Raw genomic sequence first — 21,125 nt, forward strand, 5'->3', positions numbered from 1 at the left:
TTGTTGCCATGTAGCTTCATTTATTTTGTTGTCGAGTTATTTTTGATCTGGCTGTGTTTAGAAGGGAATTATAGATATTGTAGCTATGTTTGTAAAGTGTAATTATTAAATTAGTGAGTGTTAAAATAATATTGGCTATTAATGCTGGTTTACAATCTTGAGCTATACTAAACTTGCTGAACATTAGTTGATTTAATAGACCTTTTAAACAGAGGAAATTGATAGTTCAGTTGAAGTGTTTTTTGTAGTTAGTGTTTTATGTACAAACATAAATGGGTGGATTGATTGCCTGAAAGTTGACATGTATAAGAAGGGAGTGGATATATGTACGGAGTAAGTCTAGTAGAGGCTTATGGAAAAGGTAATTGTACATATTGTGTCAACCACTAATAACTTCGAATAAATTGGGAACAGTGCAGGAAGAAAATATGTTATATGCAAATCGAATTCAAAATGGCATTTAGTAGACTATTTTATTACTGAAACAAGCCATTTCTTCATTTTACTTACCTTTGCAATTGTTTATATCATCAATTGAAGTTTTATTTATCATTTTGTTTTAAAAATTGGTGAAGTATACATACTACAGCGTGATATTTTGTTTACAGGGAGGCTGAGAAAGAGGCAGTACGTAGAGCTAACTACTCTAACATGGAAATGTAAGTTTATCTTTGTTTAATATCTACTTATCAATTGAACTTGAATTCCTATGTTTGGTACTTGTTTGAAAGTTCGCCATAGTTTTATATGGAAAGGTCAATTTAATAAATGAAGAGTTTCAGTTTTTAATTGGGTAGTGCTTGGGGAGGTTGCACCTCTTATATGACCTATACTTCGGCCGTTCAGAGAATGCGTTCCTGACACCTATCAGTTAGTCACGACTAGTGATGGGCACAACATAACACTGAGTTCGTTACCGTTCCTTCAAAATGAACCGCCGCATTATTTTAAGATTATTTTCGTTTTAAATTGGCGGAATCATTTGTTTTATATTTTAGTTATTTAAGTGGAAACCAAAAAAAGGTAATATTCATATAATAAAATTGTTTTATTTATTCTTTGTTACAAGTACATTGAATTGAATGTGCGAACAGAATATTAATCAGACTCCGATTTGCTTGAGGAGGTGGTGTCTTCATCATCATCTTCGCCTACATGTATAATTATATTATTATCAATAACAGAATCAATCCTGATATCTCGGTCTAACAAAAGCCGGGTAATCAAATAAAAACAGATCGAAAACACTTGAAAAACGTGGTCTATGCGCACGAAACGACAACGGACGACTGTTTTAGCGTCACAAAATGGCGGCCCATAACGCCATTTGGGGTTACCATTTTTAATCTAAGTATAAAAATGCGGTTTGGTCATAGTTTTATTTTTATTTTTCATAAAAGTTATAATTAAGTCTTATAGTCCATTATTTTCCAATTCTTAAAAAGAAAATCAAAACGTATTATTTTATATTATAACTGTATAAGAACAGATTACGATACTTGCCTGTTATTTTTAGCACAGCACTACAAAATATAAACCGCTGACATAACCTTGTAATAGCGCAGTATAGATTTAGAAAAATATTGTTTACCAAGTTATTTGACACTCAGTTTGGCACAAAATTATAACATTCATTGATTATTGATATAATAATGTTGTTTTAATGCTCCTCAATTGTTAAAACGGTAAACAACCAGCAAAAATATTTTTATCGTAACTGCAACGCCATTGCAAAGTTACGTCGTCAGTTCAATCGCGACGTGTCAGGAACGCATTCTCTGAATGGCCGAACTATAGCAAAAATAAATAGGAAGTAGTAAAGGGTAGGCGTTTTGGGAGCTGTTTCATATTCGGGACATTCGAAAAGTGCTGATTTTCATCCTATCTTGAATAAAGCATTTTTATTCGAGTGTATGATTAAGTTTACATCCTTCATGATTTATCATCTGCATTATAAACTTAATTAAGACAGTCCCCTCTTGGAAATAGGCTTTCTTATTTTCAATACAATGTTTTACTATATTCCTTCAATCAACACAACTGTAATAAACAACATAATAAACTTTATTCACTCGTCCCCAGGTCAGTAAACAACGCGATAGTACACAACCTGTCAGTGAACGCGGCGCCCACCAACACGTTACACCAGATCTCTCAGGCGCATCAGCAGATCGAGGCCGCCGCCATACACCACGCGGCTGCTCCTGGTAAGTTTAATAAAGGAAAGAAAATAAGGTCCAAAGTTTACCAAAGAAATGTTAGTTTTCTTGAAACAACTGTTTACTACGAATTTTCAAAGCAAAAGTGTCTTAAGTTGTCTCGCATGAACTTCTCACTGTACTCGTATAAAAAGTTACTAAAATAATATTCTAATATACAACTATAAGTTATGATACTCCCAAATTGCATCAAAATCAGCTGTTTGCGCGTGGAGAACTAACAAACATACACATATGTGATTTTTGTAAATAAATCTAATGGTAATGGTTATATTTTAATGTTTTGGCATTTATCTAAAAATAATAAATTACAATAACTTCCCTCACGATTGAATGAAAATATATAAATATTAATTCAAAGTTTTTCCTTGTCGAATATAATTTCATATCACTACCACATTTTACAAACCCAAAATGATGAAATTAATTACCGATTGATATCTTATGATAAAAACTAGCGGCTGCTCTTTTGAGTTCTGACTGTTTACCTACAACTTACCTCTTATATTACCCTATATTTACCTTTACTATAGGCTTTACCTTTTACCCTACAGGGTCTGCGGCCACGAACCCGCCGCACGTGGCTCCGGCGCCGCCCAGCCAGCCAGTTGAATTCAATCATGCTATTGAATATGTTAATAAGATTAAGGTGAGTTTTATAATATTTAATATAAATATAGAAAATGTACTTACACTATAGTTCGGCCATTCAGAGAATGCGTTCCTGACACGTCGCGATTGAACTGACGACGTAACTTTGCAATGGCGTTGCAGTTACGATAAAAATATTTTTGTTGGTTGTTTACCGTTTTAACAATTGAGGAGCATTAAAACAACATTATTATATCAATAATCAATGAATGTTATAATTTTGTGCCAAACTGAGTGTCAAATAACTTGGTAAACAATATTTTTCTAAATCTATACTGCGCTATTACAAGGTTATGTCAGCGGTTTATATTTTGTAGTGCTGTGCTAAAAATAACAGGCAAGTATCGTAATCTGTTCTTATACAGTTATAATATAAAATAATACGTTTTGATTTTCTTTTTAAGAATTGGAAAATAATGGACTATAAGACTTAATTATAACTTTTATGAAATATAAAAATAAAACTATGACCAAACCGCATTTTTATACTTAGATTAAAAATGGTAACCCCAAATGGCGTTATGGGCCGCCATTTTGTGACGCTAAAACAGTCGTCCGTTGTCGTTTCGTGCGCATAGACCACGTTTTTCAAGTGTTTTCGATCTGTTTTTATTTGATTACCCGGCTTTTGTTAGACCGAGATATCAGGATTGATTCTGTTATTGATAATAATATAATTATACATGTAGGTGAAGATGATGATGAAGACACCACCTCCTCAAGCAAATCGGAGTCTGATTAATATTCTGTTCGCACATTCAATTCAATGTACTTGTAACAAAGAATAAATAAAACAATTTTATTATATGAATATTACCTTTTTTTGGTTTCCACTTAAATAACTAAAATATAAAACAAATGATTCCGCCAATTTAAAACGAAAATAATCTTAAAATAATGCGGCGGTTCATTTTGAAGGAACGGTAACGAACTCAGTGTTATGTTGTGCCCATCACTAGTCGTGACTAACTGATAGGTGTCAGGAACGCATTCTCTGAACGGCCGAAGTATAGGTACCTATTATTTTCTTCTGAAGTGCGTTACTAAATCATTTGATATTATTATATCTTGGACATTACAGAACCAATCACTTATTAAAAAAAAAAAACTTATATTTATAGTTATTAAAGCAAAAAAACTATCTTTGTTATTTTTAAACTAGTATTTGTATTATGTGTCTTCTTTCAACAAAATTACCTCAATTATTAGGCAGTATCAATCACTGACTGCTATATAAACTTTAATTTAACTAGGTACATAATTCTCTACCATATTTCTGTAAAAGGTTTTATTTTGCTACCAAATCAAAATAATCAGTTGATATTCAATTGAATACAATATTTCAACAATTCGCATATAAGTATACCGTATTCACCCAAATGATGAAATTAATTACCGATTGACACCCAATGATAAAAACTTGCGGCTGCTCTTTTGAGTTCTGATTTACCCTCACAAAATACCACCAAAACCCCCACAAACAAACAACAATACTAATTTTCCTAAATATATTTGTCTTACAGTCCCGCTTTTCAAGGCAACCAGATAAGTACAAGAGGTTCTTGGAGATTTTACACGCGTACCAGCGAGGACATCGGGAGATGAAGGAGCCTCAAGCTAAACAGCAAACTGAACAGGAAGTTTATTCTCAGGTATGTTAAGTTATCAATATTAACTATATTACTTAACTTCTTGCCGTCTTCCCAAGTAATTTCAACTTGATGCAATAGGTTTTTTTCTTAAATTTCTCTCTCTCATACGTCATATTAACATCCACTGCTGCAACTACAAAATGTGTATTATTTTGCTGACTTGTATAAAAAATATACAAGATGTATGTAATCGATTTTGGATGAAGTATTCCCATGAAGTCTTCAGGGCAACATGTATATTTGAATTTCATGTTAGTTTGTTCAGCATTTTGGCGATGTATTGTGAATAATGTACTTTTGCATTTATAAAAGCCTTAAGATTAATTTCCAAGTACAGGGATCTTTATTGACTTCAGGGTGGCAGAGTTGAAGTTTATGCATGCACATACCCTTGACATTCCAGGGTTATTCAATGTCGTAATTGGGCCTTGATTAATTATTAATAAAGATATAAATTATCTCGAGACAATGATGACAAACCGTGCGATGTGCAATCAACAGATTGTCTGTGGTGATACACGCATGCTGCCTTCCTACTGAAAGTCTCTTTAACAACCCCAATCTCCTTACTTTCCATTAATTTACCATCAAATATGTAAATTATATTTATGTGTAGGTGGCGAAATTATTTGAGAATCAAGAGGATCTCTTAGCAGAGTTCGGTCAGTTCCTGCCGGACGCGAAGGCGGTCAGCAAGCCGCCAGAACGCGAGAGACATTATGTACGCGACAACCCTACGCCACAGCATCATCAGGTATATTATTTTATATAATAAACTATGAAATGTAGGCTGTTAGTAAATGAAGGACTTCGGCTTTTAAACTTTGAAAAAAGCAACTATAATATTTGTGTCGAAACTATTTTTTTGCAATCAGATTAAAATTACCCTAAGTTACATTCTTGTTACATTAAGTATTTGCTAATGAATGTTCCTTTAAAATTAGACTAGTTGGCTGATTTTAAAATCAACAGGTAACTTCTATTTAAGGAATAAATATAGCGATTGGACATATTTTCTATACAATATCCGTCAAAACATCAAACATATTCTTTATATAAAATTCAGCCCTAAATCCTTTCACCTGATGGATGACACTTGAATATAAAAAAGACACACACTTTCCTTCTCTCCATTTACAATAACTATTAGTTCTGACTAAATATGTATTCTATTGCTGCAGCCGCCGCGAGTGGAGAGCGAGCCGGAGCGGTTCCCGCCCGCCGCCTCGCCGCCCCCACATCATCATCACGCTCCTGTAAGTTACTACTTATTTACACAGAAATAAATAAAGAAAGATATTATTTATTCACACAAATAAAAAATACCCATTATATTCAGGCGTCATAGCCCCTCTACATACTCGTTAAAAATGGTCAATTAATTACATCGACAACAAAATAGAAATCATGACATCAAAATTTTGTATTAAGTAATTCATATTTGCGCGAAAAGGTCATTGATCTGGTTAAAAATAACAATTGAAAATAAAAATGGTTGACCATGTGTCCCAATGGTGTCCCAATCATAAAAAAATATACCTTGAAGATTTATTTAATAAAAAAAAAAGTTTTAGCTTTAAAATACTCCATTTGAGTAGGCTCTTGAGTAAAGATGATCAATCTTGATATTTTGTGATTTCTTATTTAAAACACACTTTATATTAAAATGCAGCTAAAAACCGATGTAAATACGATAATATCAATTAGTAGTTTAAACTGTATTTGTATGAAAAGTCCTATCAACACAGCTTACCAAATGCCTACTCAGAGCATAAACTTGTTGAAATTTAAAAGTACAGGATTTCCCAAAGATTGCAAACAATCTATTAACATTACGACATGTGACAAAATATCACGCGAGTTATCAGATAACAATTTTAAACGTGATTCAACTGTAACATCTGATATCATTGTTTATGTAGCTGATAGTAGAATTTAAATAATAAAGTAGTTTTTAGATAATATTGTCTTCTTGTTGTTGAAAATTATTATTATAACTATCTTATAACCCTATTAGATGGAAATACGAGTGGTTTTAGTGGCGCTAAATACTCCTGGACTTATGATTTCGATACAATATTATAGTCGAGTAGGACAACATCTCGATAATATCTTTTACAATACTTATGTAACGCAAAAACAATGCATAAAAAAACAAACATTCGAACTTAGAATCTGCTTCTTTTTGACGTGGGTAGAAAATACAAACATATGCTTGTAAGTTTTACAGTAATTTTTCAATACCTTTATTGCTTTCCACATTTATTTTTAGGTAATTAATAGTATACAAATTTGGATAAAGGGCAGTGTAGATTTTTCCTCTTTTTTAATAAAAATAACTCGTATATTTTACATATATCTAACTCGTTTATATTTCCCTCACAGCAGCAGCTACCGAAACACCCGAGTTCGACATCAAGTACAGTGACGCAGCCGCATCAGCATCTCAAGAGATCTCCCAGTTTCACTTCCTCCAGTCAGATGGGTAAGTAGCTTTTAACTATACAGGGTGGCCCATCCATAGGCGTCCAAAAGAAAAATTTAGAAGCTCTAGGCTATGGGGTATCCGAATCACCCTCATATATGTTCAGCGATTTTTTGTACTTTAGGAGCTAGAATTATTTTTAATTTTTTCCGTAATTTTCATTTCAACATTGTATTTTCTATTTTACCTTTTGGGGGTGATTCGGATACCCGATAGCATAGAGCTTCTAAATTTTTCTTTTGCACGCCTATGGATGGGCCACCCTGTATATATGTTTATGTTATAATAATTAGGTCACTAAACTAATATTTATGAGGACTTTTGATTAGGATATAAATTATATTTGAATCTTTAGACCTTGTCAAATATTTTTGTAGTTTGGTTATTTTTGAAATTAACACACATTTTGAGCAATGGGAGGGTTGAAACTGTTGTGTATTAAAAAAATGTATTTGTGTCTTAGGTATACCCGTTGGTTGTAAAATTAAGTTAAAGATCCCTTAGTAGTTGTATTTACTCTATTTTCCACCGTAATTAAGTTTCAAATTATTTATTTAATTTAGACACATCATAATCTGAGCTTTTCTCTACTATGTTGGGGTCGACATGCAGTCTAATTGGATGCAGCTGAGTACCAGTGTTTTAAAAGGAGTGACTGCCTGTCTGACCTTCTCAACCCAGTTATTTCATTTAGACACAGGCACTTGTAAATTACAAAAGCAATGTTAACTAAATGACCCTTTCTCCCTGCAGCAGTGGGAGCCCCGCCAGCGAAGAAGTCCCGCGTGTCAGGGCTGACAGGCGCCACGGTCCGCGACGTGTCGTACGCGGAGGCGTCGAAGCTGGCCACGGTGCACGACTTCAACTTCTTCGACCGCGCGCGCAAGGCTCTGCGCTCGCAGCACGTCTATGATAACTTCTTGAGGTGAGAAATTGGGAATTTTAGGAAATATGGTTAAGAAATAAATACAAGTCAAATAGTTAACTTGCACAAAAGGTGTAACATAGAAACAAATAAATAAATAATCATAGGTCACACGCGAAAAACTTACAGATTTTAGAATTCTGCTAGTTTTTTGAAGTTAAATAAAAATCAATAAATACATCTACTGATCTATTCTCATGTTGAATAAAGTTTTTGACAACCAAAATTAGATTTATATCTTTGAAGCAGCAGAATCCAATGTTCAAATCAAAATAACGATTATTTCATAAGTAAAAGCTACTTTAAAATTTCCCAAACGGCTGTCGTTACTAATTTAAACCTTAAAGTAGATTATCGAGACAATGATGACAAACCGTGCGATGTGCAATCAACAGATTCACAGTGGTGATACACGCATGCTGCCTTCCTACTGAAAGTCTCTACCATTAACGATACAAACTAATTTAGGTCTTTATTTACTAACTATACATACAACTGTCTACATATTACCTATATATTAATTATATTTCCTATTCACAGATGTCTCCTTCTGTTCACGAACGAGATAATATCGTCGTCGGAGCTGCTCTGCGTGACGGCGCCGTTCCTGTGCCGACATCCGGAACTACAGAAGTGGCTGCAGGATTTCCTGGGGCCACCTTCTCCGCCACATACGCCTACTAACACCTTGCATAGCGGTAAGTGGCATACAGCTTTAGGACTAGGTTTTACTCGTTTTCCGGGAAAGCTACTTAGCGTTCTGATAGTGTTGTGGCTATAAAAAAAAAACTATTTTTGTTATAGTAGTACTAGCCGTTTTCCCGCGGCTTCACCCGCGTCTCGTGGGATCTAGTGCCCGTACCTGGATAAAAAATATAGCCTATGTTACTCTTGAAGAGTAGCTTTCCAACAGTGAAAGAATTATTCAAATCGATTCAGAGTTTATCCATTATGAATAAACAAAAATAAAAAATCCTGTTTATAATATTAGTATAGATACATACATGGAAAAGGAAAACTATTTCCTGTGCTAAAATATAAATTGGAATTTGTCAAAACAGTGAAAACTGAAAGAGTTTTTCAAATGATAGTTCTAGTTTCTGAAATTAATCGCGTTGAAGTTAACAAATTTTTAAGCTGACGTAAATATAATACGAGTAATCCCCCCCATCCCGTTGCTAGCCTCAATAGGTTTGACAACTGCGTACAAGGGGGTACATCAAGCTTAGCATTGGAAGCATTGCACAGCACACCCTGACGTGCAGTGTGCCGAAAATGTTCATACAAATACATTACGTGTCCTTAATGTTTCGTTAGTCTAATAGTCGCATGAAACGACAGTGGATGTCGAGGATATCGGGTTCGATGCCCGGGTTGGGAATATAAAACTTATTAATAAAGAATAAAAGCTGCCCGGAAAACAACCCCGGTCTGAAGTTGAAGATTGAGACTCCCGTGCATCAGTGAGCACGTTAATGTCGGTCCAGCGCCTGATCTCTCTCCGCGAGTGTCGGATTGCCGACCCATCGGGTTATCAGAGTGCACCTGTGTCTGCGCAAATGCACTATAATATGTCCTGCGCAGGTGGCTGATCTCCTTAAAAAGATCGTTCTTAGAGGACATTATAATAATGATGAAGTAATTTCCCCAGGCTACAACAACTCGGGGCTAGGAGTGTCTACTGGCGGCGTGTTCGACCGAGCTCGGCACGACAAGCGCTACGAGCCCATCGGCCAGCTCGGGGCACAGCTGCGCCACGACCGGCCGCAGGGCGACGCCGCCATGGATATAGGTAATGTATTACTTTATTATTTATTAATGCTCAATCCTTCTCCGTGTGAGAGGAGGCCTGTGCCCAGCAGTGGGACGATAAAAAAGGCTGTAACAGTATTACTTTATTATCCAACAAAATTTGTATTTTTAGGCCGCTTGTTTAGAGGCTGAGGGATTGTTCGCGCTAGTTACCGTGGCGCTGGTAAATAAAGGATTTAATAAGGAACATGATGGGTTTAGTCAGTCTGACACTCCTTCACGCTGCACCCAGCGGGCGTCACAAATGAAGTCTTCAAAAGGCCTTTCTCAATTATGTTGGGGTCTGGTTTCCAGTCTAACCTAAGCAGAAGAGTACTGGTGTGCCATGTGTAAGAGTTGGATTTTCAAAAATCCTTTCTTAGTACTGTTCTACTAACTACTACTTATATAAAGGGGGTGTAATTTAACTGGAAATTGTAAATTTTTTTAGTGAGACAATGATGACAAACCGTGCGATGTGCAATCAACAGATTCACAGTGGTGATACACGCATGCTGCCTTCCTACTGAAAGTCTATTTATCACACAATAACTTAACAAAATAAGTAATTTTCCCTTAGAAAACAAACTGATTGCCCAGCAACGTTCTCCCCGCAGATCTAACGACGTGCAAGCGCCTGGGCACGTCGTACTGCGCGCTGCCCCGCGAGGCGGCGGCGCGGCGCTGCTCGGGCCGCACGCCGCTGTGCCGCGACGTGCTCAACGACACCTGGGTGTCCTTCCCCACCTGGAGCGAGGACTCCACCTTCGTCACCTCGCGCAAGACCATGTACGAGGAGTATATATACCGCTGCGAGGATGAGCGCTTTGAGGTTAGTGTCGCCTTGTCGGCAATTAATGTTCTATATAAAATGATTCAACATAAAAATAGGAAAATATTGGTCTGAATACTGGAACGCCACTCAATTAAGATAGCTGAAACATTGTACCTCTGTCATAGTTATGAAAATTACTGCATCAAATAGACTTAATTAACAAAAAGACAAAATTATACCCAATTTTATTTGTATGCTGAATTTTAACTAAATGTTTGATTATTTTGAAGACATAGTTAAATGGAATTATAAAAATAACCTGAATAATAGAGTTTGTCACCATGGATCCAGTAAGGTCATTGACCTTGTGACTGTGTTTAGAAAAACTAGTTCTAAATTACTAAATCTTGGCTCACAACCAAAATGTTCAAGTTCAAAGATCTCTAATTTATTTATGTGATAATTACACAACAATACCTTAAAAAAATATTTTCTAGTGGTTTTTTTGAGAAATTTTGCAAATAAATACACATCTATTCACACTAAACACTATACAAGTTACCCAAAAATATCCTACTAATATTAATTGTTTGTATGTATGGATGTATGGATGTTTGTTACTCTTTCACGCAAAAACTACTGAATGGATTTTAATGAAACTTTACAATAATATAGCTTATACATCAGAATAACACATAGGCTACAATTTGTAAACATATTGTTCGAAATACTAAACCTGCGCAGACGAAGTCGCGGGCACCAGCTAGTCATAAATAAAGTTAAATTTAGAATTTTATTAGTAACACATATTATATTAGTTCAATAAATTTAGAATTTTCTAAGTATCACATATCTCAGCTCAATTTAGAAGTTTCTTATACTAAATTCTAACCTCTAATTTCAGCTGGACGTAGTAATAGAAACGAACGCGTCAACAATCAGAGTCCTAGAAGGCGTCCAGAAGAAGCTATCCCGCATGACGGCGGAAGACGCCGCCAAGTACCGGCTGGACGAGTGCCTCGGCGGACACTCGCCCACCATACACCAGCGGGCGCTGCGCCGGATATACGGTGATAAGGTGGTACGATCGAGACGGACTACTAGGCATGCTGTGCAAACATGTAGGGTAGAAAGGGGTTAGAAAATGGGGTAGAAATTAGGTAAAATTGGGGGTAAAAAGGGGTTAGAGAAGGAGGTAGAAATTAGGTGAAATAGGGGGTAAAAAGGAGGAGAAAACATGCTGCGCCGACCCCAAATAACTTTGGGTTAAGGGCAGAAGAATCAGATCAAGGGGGTACAAATTAGGGTTAAAGTTGAGGAGAACTTGGGTAGGAAGATAGAGTATACGGGGGTAGACAAGTAAGCTTGAGTATTTGGGTATTTTATGTGAGAAAAGTAGGTTAAAATATGAGGCATTTGGGGGTAGAAATGAGGTGATTTTAAGAATAGCAGATAGAAAAAAAATGGAAAGAGTAGGATAGACAAATCAAGTATATGGGTAAAATTGTGAATTTAGTTTGTCAAAAAGGAAAAATTTACTTGAAGGTGGTAAGCGCAAAAGATCTAGGGAGACTAGAAAATGGGTTTCATAGCGGTTTGTAGGTGCCTAGGTGCAGATGCCTTTGTAAGGGGTAGGGTGTTAGTAAGAACTGATTTGTTTATTGAGGGGTAATGAAGCGTACTTTATTTGCTATTTAAAATATTAATTTCACAGTCTGCTATATTTTTTTGTTATATTTTCGCATTTTTTATTTATACACAGCATTGCATGCCTTTGTCTATGCTCCTTTATATTTAGTTTTAGTTAATTTTAAGTTGGTTATGGTATATTATGTTTATTTTTAGTTTTTAATGCACTTTGTTTTATGCCTGAATCCTTTTGAGGGGAATGAGAAATTATTTTCGCTTATTATTTTGCACCAGGTTCGAGTCCTGGCATGTACAAAGTGGTATGGTGAAGGAAATGTTATTAAATAACATAAAGCTTAAGCAATATAAATTAATAAGCATTGTGAAAAATGCACGTGATTTCTCTGCATACACAGAAGACTTCAAAATTTCATGAATAAATTGGTTTTTACATATAGAACTGATTTATTATGTTAAAACGGTTTACACACCAATTACATTAACATACAAAATATATTTAAAACCCTCTCTAGGAAGGCAAAATGTAGTTAGATGCTTGCATTAGCAAGGGCTGGTTGAGTAGTGACTTTTAAATGAGTAGTTTTTTTAAGTGTGCTGTTGATTGATAAAGAAGAAGTTACATAATTTTCCAAAACAGATCTCTACTTCTTATTATCCAAGCCAGTAAAATAAAAACTAATCATTTTTTTTGTTTGATTTTTGTTCTAAAGGCTCCAAAAATAACTTTTTTAACCAATTTTCACTGTTAGTAAACTACACTATCCCCTAGTAACGGGAAGAAGTTCCCTGCGACACGGGAAAGAGATAGTCTAAAAAAAAGTAAAAGATTCTGACGAATTATGAACCTGCTCCATTTTGTGAAGTTGGTATTTAACCAACAATTCACAGAACAGAGCAGGTTCTGAAATAGAAAAGATAAATGAAAAAAATATTTATTAACTGACAAAAATTTTACAATGGTTGAGGCCCTAGATCCCACACAGTGAATCCTAGTCACTGTGTAGGTAGAGGGATAATATGCTCTTTATCAATTAACACCATATCTATAGCAAGCTATATTAGCTATATTGCATACTTTACAACAAAGTTTTGACATTGTTTCAGGCGGTGGATATTATCGCTGGTCTCAAAAAGAACCCCGTGGTGGCCGTGCCCGTTGTACTGCGGAGACTGAAAGCCAAGGAGGACGAGTGGCGGGAGGCGCAGAAAGTGAGTTTATTTGATGATATTATTAATAGTATGAAGATCTAGAGAAAAAATGGGTGAAATTGGTCTCAAAAATAGCATTTTCCTAATGTAGTTTGTACAAGACTTAACTATACTTGTTGAGGCGGTGAAAGGAGATCAAATAAACTTGCTATGTAGTGAAAAATAAATAACTTATCTGTCTTATTATACTTACTACATAGTTGGTATATGCACTCTAATTGAAGATTCTAGCTTGACATTTTGAATTTAATGGAGCAAAGAATTCCAAAAACACATTTGGAAATAGTTAACAAGTGAAAATAAGTTTATCGAGACAATGATGACAAGCCGTGCGATGTGCAATCAACAGATTGTCTGTGGTGATACACGCATGCTGCCTTCCTACTGATATGTCTCTGTTACAAACTAAATGTTTTTACTGCTTTTACTTCTCAAAATCACTTCAAAACTCATGTTGAATGAAAAATATCTATACTGCTTTACTTATACAAGCTGTTGATTTGCATCCGTGCCATAGTCAAGGAGGTTAAAATTAAATACGTAAATAATCGATTTGAATTACGGTAGGTGGGAAAAAGCTAATATGCGCTGCTTTTTTTGATGTTGTAATTTCATGGTATTTCAGAATTTAGCCCACGGTTAAACACAAATCATAACAGAATTGCCCCGCGGCCACAGTGTGTGCGTGATGGCAGCTATGTGTGCGTAGACAGAGAAAACTAATGTCTACGTGTGTGCGTGAGTGTCGATGTGTGAGTGTCTTATCTACGACATGACAGCGCGAGCGCGCGAGCGAGCGAGACCGAGTGATACGCGATAGCAATCATTTTACCTAAAGTTTCGAAAATCACCTTCATTATTGTCATTAACTTCGATTTACTTTACTTACTAATTTTTGAGCATAAATTTAACACAGACATCTTATTAACTACAGTAATAAGCAATACTAGTGCGCGAAAGAAAGTTCACTAACATGTTAACAGCTGATTGATAAAATGTTCGTTTTGCTTTATCTTTCAGCATAAAGTTTTCGCAGTGATTTAGTTTTTATTTTTGAATTAAATTGGTTAATAATTAGAAATTTTGCTTCCTTCTTAACGGTCTTAGGACCTTGGAACACGGAAATCTTATTAATGACGTAATACTAGTGCGCTAAAGGAAAGTTCACTGACCTGTTAACAGCTGATTGATAACATTTTCGGTTTGCTTTAACATTCAGCGTAAAGATTTCGTAGTAATTTTGTTTTTACTTTTCGATTAAATTACTGAAAGATGTGTTAGTTAAGTGTAGGCACGAGGTGATTCTTTCGGCTCGTAGGTATTATTGGCGTGGTTAAGAAATCAACTTATTTACACTAATAAAATTGATTAAGCTGACTACGTATTTACAAAATGTACAAATAAATAAATTACCTAGTTTAGTTACCCGGAGGTACTGTTCAAAGCTGTCACCTTCACACTCTTGGCACAATCGAGCACGACGAAGTAGCTGGTTGTCCTTCAGCTAACATAACACTATCACATTCGTTTTTAATGTGTCGAAAGCACTAAGTTAACGGTCCTAGCACATAAGTCTGTCACATGACCAGCATGACCCTCCGTGATGAGGGTTCCCGGTCGGTAAACATTTCCCGGAACATAGGTATGTACGGCTGTCATTGCACATCCTTGGCAGTCGTAACGGGTAGTCAGAAGCCAGTAAGTCTGACACCAGTCTAACCAAGGGGTATCGGGTTGCCCGGGTAACTGGGTTGAGGAGGTCAGATAGGCAGTCGCTTCTTGTAAAGCACTGGTACTCAGCTGAATCCGGTTAGACTGGAAGCCGACCCCAACATGATTGGGAAAAGGCTCGGAGGATGGATGGCTGTTAGTACACTGTTGTCACTGATCGCATACAGGCGGACCATCGCCACCAACTCGTGTTCGTGTAGTTTTCCGTCATCTCGCACTTTGTACCTACACGTCGCGGAATTCAAAGCGCACGTACGCAGCAGCGGCGGCGACATCAAACACACTGCTTGCCGTCGGCGCTTGTTTGTTCCGGCTTCAAGGGCACGCGGGGAGCGGCGAGGCGAGTGTGTGGGAGTACTCGCACTGTGATTGGGTGAATTTGGGTAGGCTGGATGATCTACGATTTTTATTGAACGATCGTTGCGTATGCTTTGTGCATGTATCGTTTGCGTTTGTGTGAGTGCGCAGCGCGGTAGTAAGGCTAGTAACACACGCGCCGAATTAAAGTACGGCTGGGTTACTGATATGTTTGTGGGTAAATGGTGCAGAAATAAGAAGACGTGGGGTTTCGATGGATACTAGTTTAATACTGCCGTGCGCAATGACACCTTCACACAATGCGGTGCTACACATGAGTGAGCGAGATGCACATACACATCATTCCTCCACACTAATTTTGAAATCTGTAGACAGAATACTTAGTATTACAATTTATCAATTAATAACATAAACTTATAATTAACTTATAATCTACTTATAAAATACTGAGTAATCTACCTTCTTCCTAACTCGCTGAGAACGTGCACGTGATAATTGCGGAGATGAATCCTGTGGCCTGGCCGAGGCTTGAGGAGCCTGGGCGTCTGGCATACAACTGACAGATTGGCGTACACCTTCTCGAGCTTCAGTACAAATTACATCGCTACCACTACTACTGCTTCCAGCATCATTGCTAGAACCTTCCACGCTAGTAATAGTAACTGGCGCTGCCACCGTTTCTTCTTCCACCGGTTCCTCTGAATCTACACCTGTTGTGCTAACTGAATCCGACTCACTAATTAATTCGGATGTTGTTGGACTAAACTGAATTGTTGAAGTCGGTGAACTAGGAACGGGTGGAACCCCTGAAGGCATCGGTTCATCACAATCAATTGATCTTGCTATACCTTTATTTTTACACTCTAAAAGCTGATCAAGATGCCTAATACAAGATACACTTTGATCATCAACCACCACTTCATACATTCTTTTCCCTATCACTTTACTTATTACTCCTAATTTCCAAGCTTCTTTTCTACCACTGTACCACCGGACCCATACCCTGTCACCAATCACAAAGGCTCTGCTACTACATTCATTCTCCTTCGACATTGTTTTATGCGATTCATTTTCTTTTGGAAGTATTAAATCAAGCCGTGATCTCAGCTTCCGACCAAACATTAATTCTGCGGGCGAGTGTCCAGTAGTGCAGTGCTCTGTATTCCTATATTCAAATAAATAGCCTATCAATTTTTCACGTAACACATGTTGTGCAGAGTTTTCACTTAATATTATTTTCAACATCTTTTTACATGTTCTTACTGAGTTTTCCGCTTGACCGTTGCTACATGGATGGTAAATTGGAGTCGTCATGTATTTAATGCCATTATTGGAACAGAACAAATTAAATTCCTTTGAATTTATCTTGGGATCGTTATCTGAAACTAAAGTACAAGGTAAACCAAACACAGAAAAACATTGTTTCAGTTTTCTTATCAAAGATTGGCTAGTAGTATCATTTTGCATGTTAATACATTCTAACCATTTAGAGTATGCGTCAATCACTACTAGATACGTCTGTTGACGTATAGACAGATAGTCAATGTGGATGCGTTCCCACGGCGCGGCTGGACTCGGCCACGGCGCGGGCGCAGCTCGCGGCGGCGCAGGCCGCACGCTCGCGCAAACGTCGCATGCGCCGATACACCTCTCAATATCCTCGTCTATACCGGGCCACCACATCCTACTACGCGCATTACATTTCATTTTTACTATGCCTAAATGCGTGCTGTGCAGTTCGCGCAACATTCTTTCTCGCAGTGCCACTGGAATTACCACCTTATGACCCCGCATTAAAATACCATTTTCGTATTGCAAATCATTACGACATAAAAAGAAGGGACGAATAGACTCGCAAACAATCTTACGAGGCCAACCTACATTTGTATATTTAATGACGGTTTGAATAATTTTATCACTACAAGTTGCCTTCTTTAAATCCATTAACAAAACAGCTGGGTCAGTCACGTCTAAGAAATTCAGTGACAAATATGCGTCATATTCGCTATCTCCCTTGCACGCAGTATCCGCCACAGGTGCACGGGAAAAATAATCAGCGACTAAGTTATTATCACTTGATATATACTGAACTGTATAGTTGTATGCAGAAAGTATAATAGCGTATCTTTGTAACCGTAATGCTGTAGTTATCGATATACCCGTTTTATTATTAAATATTGATACCAGGGGCCGGTGGTCGGTCTTAAGAATAAATGGCTCGCTTCTTCCGTAAAGGTATTGATGGAAGTGTTTGACACCAAAAATGATCGCTGTCGCTTCTTTTTGTATTTGACTATAATTGCGTTCGCTTACCGAAAGCGACCGCGAGGCGTACGCTAATGGTCGCTCGCCGCCATCGCTGCCCCGTTGAGATAGGACAGCCCCGAGTCCATGCGGCCCGGCATCTACTGATAGCACTAGCTGCGCGCTCGGCTCGAAATGCGCCAGCACGCGCTCAGAGGCGAGCTCAGCGCACACGCGACGCACCGCGCGGCGCTGGCGCGCTCCCCACTCCCACCGCGCGCCACTGCGCAGCAACTCGTGGAGCGGGCTCATAATGCTCGATGCATTAGGAATAAAAACCCTGTAGTAGTTGACTACTCCTAGGAACCTCTTTACTTCCGTAATATTTGTCGGTTCCGGCGCATTTAATATTGCCTTAACTTTATCGCGGTTAGTACGTAATCCGTTCTTATCGATAATGTAACCTAAGTACGTTACATTATCCTTAAAAAACTCGCATTTGTCTTTCTGAAGGCGCAACCCCGCTTCATTTAACCTGCTTAGAACCTGTGCTAATCTCTTTATATGAAGTGCTTTTGTTGGCGCAGTCAAACAAATATCGTCTAACCATATACTAACTCCTTCGATACCCAACAATAAAACTTCCATTGCTTTTTGGAACAGGGCAGGAGCATTCGCAAGACCGTAAACTAGACGTGTATATTTAAATAATCCTTTTGGTGTGTTAATAGTAGTCAACTCCTGAGAATCTTCCGAGAGACAAAATTGATTATATGCATTTTTTAAATCTATTTTCGAATAATGTTCTCCCCCACCAAGCTTAGCAAACACTTCTTCAATCCTTGGTAGCGGGTACTTATCTATTATAAGGTCCTTATTAAGTGTGACTGAAAAATCACCTGCTATCTTAACCGTGTTATTATCCTTTAAAACCGGTACTATGGGTGTTGCATAACGTGAATTACTTACCGGAACTAGTATGCCCAAACTGACTAATCTATCTAATTCTAATTCTACCTTGTCTTTTAAGGCAAACGGTATTGGTCGGGCCTTAAAGAATTTTGGTACTGAATTTTCCTTTAATCGTAGGTGCACTTTAAATTTATTAAAACAACCAAGTTCATCTTTCCATAAACTAGGAAACTGTTCCAATAATGCATTAACATCGTGATCCTGACTTATTTTATAAACATTTGTTAAAATTAAACCGAAAGTGGACATGAAATCGCGCCCGAGTAGGGGAGGGCCATTCGAGTCTACTACAAATATCTTAATTTCTTTCCTTTGTGCTTTATATTCGACAATAGGCTGGAAATACCCCAACGGCGAGATTTTATGTCCGTTATATAAACACATTTTAATCGTACAGTCAGTTAAGTTATAATGTGCAAACAGTTCTGAGTACATTCTATTTGATATGACAGAAACTCCAGACCCAGAATCTAACTCCATGGTTACATTTTTATCACCTACTTTAATGTCTAAACACAACGGTTTGTCTGTTACATACCTTATGTTAAAATTATGGCATTCCTTACAGCTACCGTCTGTTTCACTATCACTATCATCGCTTCCGATATTATTGACGCGAACACGGTTGGTTTGGTTTTTTTTATTACACACTTTCTTTAAATGCCCTTCTTTTCCACATTTTTGACACTTATAATTTTTGTAACGACACACATCCTTATCGTGACCTTTTAAACCGCATATAGAACAACGGCCAGCCTCACGACTTGCATCTCGTGTCCCCGCACGAGCGCCGCCTGCGCCGCTGCCACCGCCGCCGCGACGTGAACCGCCCTTGTATATTTTGTTCACCGGTTCTTCTTTTATGGCAGTGTCATCTGTGGACAACACCTTCCTGGCTTCTCTAGCGCATTCCGCTCGCTCAGCTATCTCCAACGCTTTGTTAAATTCCAACGTGGAAGCATTCTGCTCAAATAGCTTATCACGCTCGGGCCCCGCTCCTAAGCCCAGGACAAAACGATCCGTCAGGTTTGTGTCCAAAGCGGATCCGAAGTTACAGTAGCTCGCCAATCCTCGCAGTCGTGCAGCCCAATCGCCCAATGACTCGCCTGAGCTCCTCTTAGCTCCATAAAATTTGGCCTTGTCCGAAAATGAACATTGCTTCTGTTTGAAGTGAGTATCAAGCAGTTCCACCAGCTTCTTATAGTCCAGCGCCTCCAACTCGACCGGATAAGCCAAATTACGCACCAAACGATATGAGTCATCGGATAAATGTGTAATCAAGATTGCACTTTTATTCTCTTCCTTGACTTCGTTAACCTTCAAAAATTGGGTCAACCGCCCTTTGAAAATAGACCACTCGCCGGATTTATAATCAAACGTCGATAAATTACCCAAAAATGACTTCGCCATTTTTTATTTTTGTATGTGGGTAAAATCGTCCTCGTCGCCAATGATATGTTTGTGGGTAAATGGTGCAGAAATAAGAAGACGTGGGGTTTCGATGGATACTAGTTTAATACTGCCGTGCGCAATGACACCTTCACACAATGCGGTGCTACACATGAGTGAGCGAGATGCACATACACATCAGTTACACTGACGGATATACGTAAATAAGAAAAAAACATGAAAAAATTACCTACCCATTTTTTCGTTGATTTGGGTCGAGAATCATTAGCATATTTACGTCCTTGACTATGGCACGGATGCAAATCAACAGCTTGTATTATAAAGCTGAACTTTTTGTTTGTAATTTCCAATTAAAAGCATGGTATATCTAGCACATGTCATTTTATGCCCAAACAATTCTCAATTACTACAAAAACTAAATCAAACTTCACCCCCCAGGGCTTCAACAAGCAATGGCGCGAACAAAACGAGAAGTACTACTTGAAGTCTCTCGATCATCAAGGCATCAACTTCAAACAGAATGACTTGAAGGCCATGCGCTCGAAGTCGCTGTTCAACGAAGTCGAAGCCGCGTATGCCGCCCGAAGACCCGGACCGCATGTTGTGGTCGATTATAAGATGCAGAGTCGGCAGGAAGGTGAGCATTACACTTTTATATCCTAAAGCTTTAAGCAATGGTAAATTTTTGTATATAAACAAAGTTTTTAAATGTTTATCGGTTAACAACTCCCTATCCTTTTCCCAACTATGTTGGGGTCGGCCTCCAGTCTAACCGGATGCAGCTGAGTACCAGTGTTTTAACAAGGGCCGACCGCCTATCTGACCTCTTCAACCGAGTTACCCGGGCAACACAATACCCTTTGGTTAGACTGGTGTCAGACTTACTGGCTTCTGACTATCCGTAATGACTGATCAAATCTATAGAAGTACTATGTAGAATTTGGTACACAAAACTCAAACTAAAAAATAATTTATTCAAACTTGACTACTAAACAGCACTTTTTCATAGTCAAAATTTAACACAGACTGCCATCTTATTATAAAGAGTGAGAGTTTTTTAAACTACTCTTAATAATATAGTCTTCTTCTTCTT

The 21,125-nt window shown here is 37.6% G+C and overlaps 2 protein-coding genes across 14 annotated transcripts in view; one reads left to right on the forward strand and one right to left on the reverse strand.

Annotated features, from left to right (window-relative positions):
* LOC124643276 (paired amphipathic helix protein Sin3b) overlaps positions 1 to 21,125 on the forward strand; it is a 53,341-nt gene that overhangs the window by 25,062 nt on the left and 7,154 nt on the right. For 5 of the 10 annotated variants that reach the window (XM_047182183.1, XM_047182191.1, XM_047182188.1 and 2 more), the window contains exons 8-21: positions 609 to 659; positions 2,083 to 2,207; positions 2,774 to 2,868; positions 4,394 to 4,522; positions 5,139 to 5,276; positions 5,704 to 5,778; positions 6,908 to 7,007; positions 7,761 to 7,932; positions 8,473 to 8,630; positions 9,584 to 9,724; positions 10,341 to 10,555; positions 11,403 to 11,579; positions 13,253 to 13,357; positions 20,471 to 20,669. In XM_047182183.1, the coding sequence (XP_047038139.1) occupies positions 609 to 659; positions 2,083 to 2,207; positions 2,774 to 2,868; positions 4,394 to 4,522; positions 5,139 to 5,276; positions 5,704 to 5,778; positions 6,908 to 7,007; positions 7,761 to 7,932; positions 8,473 to 8,630; positions 9,584 to 9,724; positions 10,341 to 10,555; positions 11,403 to 11,579; positions 13,253 to 13,357; positions 20,471 to 20,669 (1,880 nt within the window). The remainder of the gene's footprint in view (positions 1 to 608; positions 660 to 2,082; positions 2,208 to 2,773; positions 2,869 to 4,393; positions 4,523 to 5,138; positions 5,277 to 5,703; positions 5,779 to 6,907; positions 7,008 to 7,760; positions 7,933 to 8,472; positions 8,631 to 9,583; positions 9,725 to 10,340; positions 10,556 to 11,402; positions 11,580 to 13,252; positions 13,358 to 20,470; positions 20,670 to 21,125) is intronic. The other 5 variants (XM_047182186.1, XM_047182192.1, XM_047182189.1 and 2 more) reach the window with 2 other exon arrangements.
* LOC124643278 (uncharacterized protein K02A2.6-like) lies at positions 15,655 to 20,214 on the reverse strand. Of its 4 annotated transcripts, XR_006985899.1 has the most exons (3): positions 17,720 to 20,214; positions 15,866 to 16,791; positions 15,655 to 15,771 (listed from the first exon to the last, which is right to left on the reverse strand). XR_006985899.1 is itself a non-coding variant. In XM_047182196.1 (2 exons), the coding sequence occupies exons 1-2, from the start codon at positions 20,030 to 20,032 to the stop codon at positions 15,759 to 15,761; spliced, it is 885 nt and encodes a 294-aa protein (XP_047038152.1). In that variant the 5' UTR covers positions 20,033 to 20,214; the 3' UTR covers positions 15,655 to 15,758. The 4 variants fall into 4 exon arrangements, 3 of the variants coding, with proteins under 3 accessions (XP_047038152.1, XP_047038150.1, XP_047038151.1); XM_047182196.1 differs by lacking the exon at positions 15,866 to 16,791 and having other exon boundaries at positions 19,161 to 20,214; XM_047182194.1 differs by lacking the exon at positions 15,866 to 16,791.

This window comes from Helicoverpa zea, chromosome 27, assembly GCF_022581195.2.
Source record: "Helicoverpa zea isolate HzStark_Cry1AcR chromosome 27, ilHelZeax1.1, whole genome shotgun sequence".
NCBI lineage: Eukaryota > Metazoa > Arthropoda > Insecta > Lepidoptera > Noctuidae > Helicoverpa > Helicoverpa zea.

Bases quoted from the DNA above. Each gene is read 5' to 3' on its own strand.
- LOC124643278 (XM_047182194.1), bottom strand. From the start codon at position 20,032: ATGGCGAAGTCATTTTTGGGTAATTTATCGACGTTTGATTATAAATCC. The intron at 15,772-17,719 runs GTAAGCGAACGC...TTCTGTCTACAG, and splicing joins ACGCCTCGCGGTCGCTTTCG to ATTTCAAAATTAGTGTGGAG.